Source organism: Cyphomyrmex costatus, unplaced genomic scaffold, assembly GCF_001594065.2.
Source record: "Cyphomyrmex costatus isolate MS0001 unplaced genomic scaffold, Ccosl1.0 scaffold412, whole genome shotgun sequence".
NCBI classification, from domain to species: Eukaryota; Metazoa; Arthropoda; class Insecta; order Hymenoptera; family Formicidae; genus Cyphomyrmex; species Cyphomyrmex costatus.
This window is the reverse complement of record NW_017278341.1, coordinates 309,641-315,400: the sequence shown is the minus strand read 5'-3', so window position 1 is coordinate 315,400 and position 5,760 is coordinate 309,641. Positions and strand designations below refer to the sequence as shown.

General features: G+C 31.8%; 1 protein-coding gene across 1 annotated transcript in view; it reads right to left on the bottom strand.

Annotated features, from left to right (window-relative positions):
* Window positions 1-5,030: 5,030 nt before the first annotated feature.
* The window catches only part of LOC108777151 (sorting nexin-24), a 2,549-nt gene continuing 1,819 nt past the window's right edge, over window positions 5,031-5,760 (bottom strand). The window contains exon 3 of the mRNA XM_018543962.1: window positions 5,031-5,193. Coding sequence (XP_018399464.1) covers window positions 5,031-5,193 — 163 coding nt within the window. The remainder of the gene's footprint in view (window positions 5,194-5,760) is intronic.

Here is a 5,760-nt window from a genome sequence, read left to right as displayed (position 1 = left end):
TATTTACAAGAACAGTAGAACAATGAGAAGTACTACTGGAACAACCGTTGTTTTTTGGAAATTAATAAAACATCGTGCTAACTTCACAGACACAATATAATTTCCGTATATATTTTGAACTAAGGGTGAGCAAACGAATGCATAAAGAAAAAAATCGATTTTTTAATATTGGGGGGCTAGTTCATGTTGTAGCCTGTATAAGTAAGGTGGAAGAATGTGATATGTGCCATGGCTGATGATAAAACGTCTTTTCTTATCCATCAGTGTAATTTTGGGTAGTTTATACAAATTATTACAATATGTTATTTTTAATTTCTCATGTTATTGTGCAAGTATAGTCTGGTGTAGCATAATGATGGAGTGCATTCTGCTTCACATACGATGAGCATGATTTTTCATTTGTACTTGTTTACATCGGATGCATGAAACGGAATTATTCATAGTCAATAGGAAAACATTATTTAATTAATACGAATTTCTGGAGATATAAAGTGTGATTACTGGGTATTTATGGTATAAAACTAAATAGTTTTCTGCAACAGGTACAGGTTATAATAGATGAATCAAAAGCGATTTTATGAATAAAAATTGTCAATTTTATTTTTAACATAAATATGAAACGATTAAGTGAATCATTCCATGTCAAACCGGACACTTTTGAAACATCATCATCTCTATTTTTTCTAATTTGCTAACATATTCTACAGATAAAAATATGAGACACGTGTTTCTCAAAAAAAATTTGAGATTTTTTTTTGTGAAATTGTTCACGCTTGCTTGTGTAGAAATTCATTTAAATAACGTCATTCATGCAAATGTTCAAGCTGTTATATCGTCGAAATCATTAGTCGTATCAAAAAAGTGCAACAAACCGATTTTAAAGATCTTAAACCGTTATATAGATTGGTTATTTTTAATTTATCATTTTTTAATAAATAATTTGTGAGGAATAAACTGAGATCCTCCTGTCGGGCTGTGGCTCCGTGGCAAAAAGGTGACCTGCTAATAAGAACTGCTACGAGATCTCGATTCAAGTCCCGTTAACGCGTCCGACATTTTTTCACGGCCCAGCTCTTACAAATTTATATTCTAATTGTTTATAATTTTCATTATCATTTTTTATCGTTAACTCATCAGTTAAACATTTTTTTTTTAATATCGTATTCCCTCTTCAATTATGAAATTATCCTGTAAATTTCAAAATAAAATTTGAATGGACTGTATAGATAAAAAGTTCTGTCATGTATGCGTGATGGCGCGGTTTCTGTATACATGCAGCATGTAGTTTACAGGGATAGTATATATAGAAACGATAGGTAAAATGAAAAAGGCATAATACTTAAATTATTGAATCAAATGCATTTTTTTACATACATTTACAAAAGTTAATGTAGTGGCTAATAATGTGATCAAAAAATAATTTTGTTATCATAAAATTACTGTGCATTAATTTTGATGAATTTTTAATATTGGGAGTACAAATTAGTTCGGTCCGTTTTTTTGTGCTCAAAAAGCATTTATTTCAAAACAAAATGAATGAATAGATTAATTAAAGTATTGTCCATCGCTGGCTACTACTTTTCCCCATCTCTCAGGCAATTTTCGAATTCTATCTCGAAAAAAATGACTCGTCTTTGAAAGCGATCAATTTTTGGAACCAATTTTCGATTTTTGCGAAAGAAGTGAATCGGTGACTTGCCAAATCATGCTGCATCCTTCGGAACAACCAGTAATCAGAAGGAGCAATGTTTGGAGAATACAGCGATTGCGGTAAAATATCCCATTTGAGCGTTTCCAAATATTTTTTTACGACTTTTGCGACATGAGGCCGAGCGTTGTCATGAAGAAACATAACTTTATCACGTCTTTGCTCGTATTCCGGCCGTTTTTCTCGCAATGCACGGCTCAAACGAATCAATTGTAGCCGATACCGATCGCCCATAATGGAGTCGTCAGGTTTGAGTAGCTCATAGTAAGCAACACCCTTTTGGTCCCACCAGATACAGAGCATGATCTTTGAACTATGAATGTTCGGCTTTGTTGTTGATGTTGAAGTTGATGGCAACGATTGACCAGGCTTAGCGTAGTATTTTTTCTTCTTGGGGTTGTCGTAGAATATCCACTTCTCATCTCCATCAGTCACAATCCGATGCAAAAAACCTTTTCTTTGTTGCCTTTAAATCAGCTGCTCGCAAGTGAAAAATCGCCTTTCAATTCTGTCTTTCAGTTTCAGTTCATAAGGCACCCAATTTCCTTGTTTTTGAATCATTCCCATGGCTCTCAATCGTACAGAAACGGCTTGTTGAGTTACTTCCAATGATTCTGCAAGCTCCTCTTGCGTTTGACTATAATCTTCTTCGAGTAATGCCTCGCTAATTCTTTGTCTTCGAATTTTTTTGGCTGTCCAAAGCGAGGCTTGTCTTCAACGCTGAAATCTCCATCCTTGAAACGTTGAAAGCATTCCCTACATGATTTATCAGTTGGAGCATAAACTTCGACAAGCATTCGATGGGCTTCAGCTACACTTTTCTTCCAATTAAAGCAGAAAATTAAAACCTCCAAATACTGCTTGGTTAACACAAAATTCGACATTTCAAACACAGTAAAAATCAAATTTTTGTATGAAACTCAAAGCGATATAAACTGAATATTATTAGCAAATGTCTAACTTCTCTGAAACCGCCAAAATCAGCTGTCACTATGAACCATTCACAACAATCGGAGCCATCTTTTGGAAAACAGACCGAACTAATTTGTACTCCTAATAATTTTTATTATTTAGCGTAATTATTCATAGTTTTTTATTTATTTAATGATTATTCTGTTCTCTCTCTCTATTATTGTTTTTAAAATATTTACAAATAATAAAATTTTTAATACCGATGAGAATAAACCATTTACGGACAAGCTGGATATCATACATGTACAGCAGAAATATATCATACATGTATAGCAATTAAAATAGTAATTAATATCATATATATATATATATATATAACAGAAATGATACGCTAATTTTGAAACTTTTTTTTGTTAATAACTTTTTAACGGACAACGACCGCCACCTAAAACCTGCGGGAGGTTACTCAGGATTATGACCTTGACAACATATGCCAAGGTCAAGATCATCGGGGGTGGCTCTTCCCTTTTCTGGAGTTTTACCAAATAATCTCTTTGGTTATCTCTTCTTCTTATTTTTCTGTTATTTTCGACAAGGTAATTTAAAACAAATGAATTGAAGATTTGAAGGACTCTTAATATATAATAATATTAACACGTTAAATAGGGCGAATAAGAGTCAAATTACAATTTAAAATCTAAATCTAATAATTTATTCTAATATTATATATTGCGAAGAATATCACGTAATGTTTGGCGTTTCGTCCTGGCTTCCACTACTGGACTCATCAGTAAGGCATTGTAGTGGAAGCCTACCTTATACGCCTTGGTAAGTTATTAAATCGAGATTCTATATAAAGAGATATACGCGTATCTTAGCACTTGCGAGAATTTGCGAATATCGATAGACATCTGATGGCGAGTCGACGTAGTGATATTCTTCGCAATATTTCTCCAAACTCTAATAATCTGATTTATAAATATCCCCTCTCCCTAATTTTTGCGCGCCGAAAGGATTTCGGTCTTGCAACACAACTCTAATCATCTGAATTATTAGAGTTTGGAGAAATATTGCGAAGAATATCACTACGTCGACTCGCCATCAGATGTCTATCGATATTCGCAAATTCTCGCAAGTGCTAAGATACGCGTATATCTCTTTATATAGAATCTCGATTTAATAACTTACCAAGGCGTATAAGGTAGGCTTCCACTACAATGCCTTACTGATGAGTCCAGTAGTGGAAGCCAGGACGAAACGCCAAACATTACGTGATATTCTTCGCAATATATAATATTAGAATAAATTATCAGATTTAGATTTTAAATTGTAATTTGACTCTTATTCGCCCTATTTAACGTGTTAAGGTAATTTAAACTTTTATATTAACATTTTAAGTTTTTAGAATTTTGTTAATTTATATGTATTTTTCTATTAGGATAAATTATGCATACGACACCAACATTGAATTCATGACTGAATTTTACCGAATTGAAATTATTATATTTAATGAAGAATATTTACAATTGTTATTTTAATTTATAATAATTTTTAAGAAAATTCTAAGATACCCCAAACTTGATGATAAGTATTGTATATACAATCTATTGTTCAGTACATCTAAATCAAAAAAATTAATTTAGATTAATTTATAATTTCAATAAGTTTGCACAATAGATAAAGCATAATTAATAATTTAGTATTATTTTATTTTAATTCACTCACAGCATACATATAATATACGTGTTACATATTTTTCATCTGAGAAGATTCAGACGTCACAATTCTTTTAATGACACTAATCGAATCTATAAATATAATAAGACTTTAGATATGTACCTATCTATGAATAAATATTTACACAAACCAGTTATACCAGAAGGTTTGCTGGTTATCGCCGTGTCTTTCTTCATTGTTAATGCCAACGGTTCGGGAACGGTACCGTTCACGAAACGTTGGCATTAACAATGAAGAAAGACACGACGATAACCCGCAAACCTTCTGGTATAATTTACACAAACCAATTTTATAACAATTTTTGTCATCTACGTTTAAATATTATCAAAAGTAAAGAATATAATGTTATACGCAATCAAATGTTTGTTGTTAAAACGTAAAGGAAAAAAGCAATGTAGATTGACACGAAAATTGCAACTAGGTCCTAGCATTATTCCAGATTAATGACAATGAGCAACATGATATTATGCATCGACACTTCCTACTGTTTGATCATGTGTCAAATATGATGCTTTGAGTGGTACATAATATGCTCTATGTAGAGCTATATAATAAAATTATATAAATTTTATTATACAAAATGAAAACATTTTCTTCTCATTCTGATTCTTATATTATCTTATACAATTATCATTATAAAAAATACATCCTATATATATATACATCCATAGTATCAAGATTTATATATACCTAATAGCACACCATTGGTTACAACGTTTGAAAGACTATTAGTTGAATCAGCTGAGATATATGGATCACAATGGAAAGTCAAGACTGGATGATGCCCTAAAGTATTTGGATGATTATGCACTGAATTGTCCGTAGCTTTATGTACTCTTGAAAAGTTAAAAAATAATAAAATTAATTGCTGTTATTATGTTGGTGCAAATAAAATGGTCGTTTTTGAATTTAAACTTTAGAGACTTTTATTTGACAAACTTAAAACTTGTTTTATTAATTAAAATAAACTATCTTACCTCGGTAGTCTAAAAGCTTAGGACTCTCGCATGGAATGCCAGAGATCCGGGTTCAACTCCCGGCCGAGGTAATATTTTTTGCAATGTAAATTAATTATTTACAGATTTTTAATATGTCATTCACAGATTTTAATATGTCTATTCAACATTATTATGATCCAAGATGTTATGACTCGTGTTATGAGCATCAAAAATGTTGGTTTGTTAGTCAATTTAACTCGTGATAGTACTGCAGTAGTTTATTAGAGTTTGCATATTGTAAGTCTGGAAAAATTTTGGCGCACATTTAAGGGATCTACATACGTAGTATATAAATTCACACAAAATTATATTAGAAGCATCTAAAATTCAACTTGACCGTTTTAACATGTTCTCATCAGAGAGAGAAAGAGAGAGAGAGAGAGAGAGAGAGAGAGAGAGAGAGAG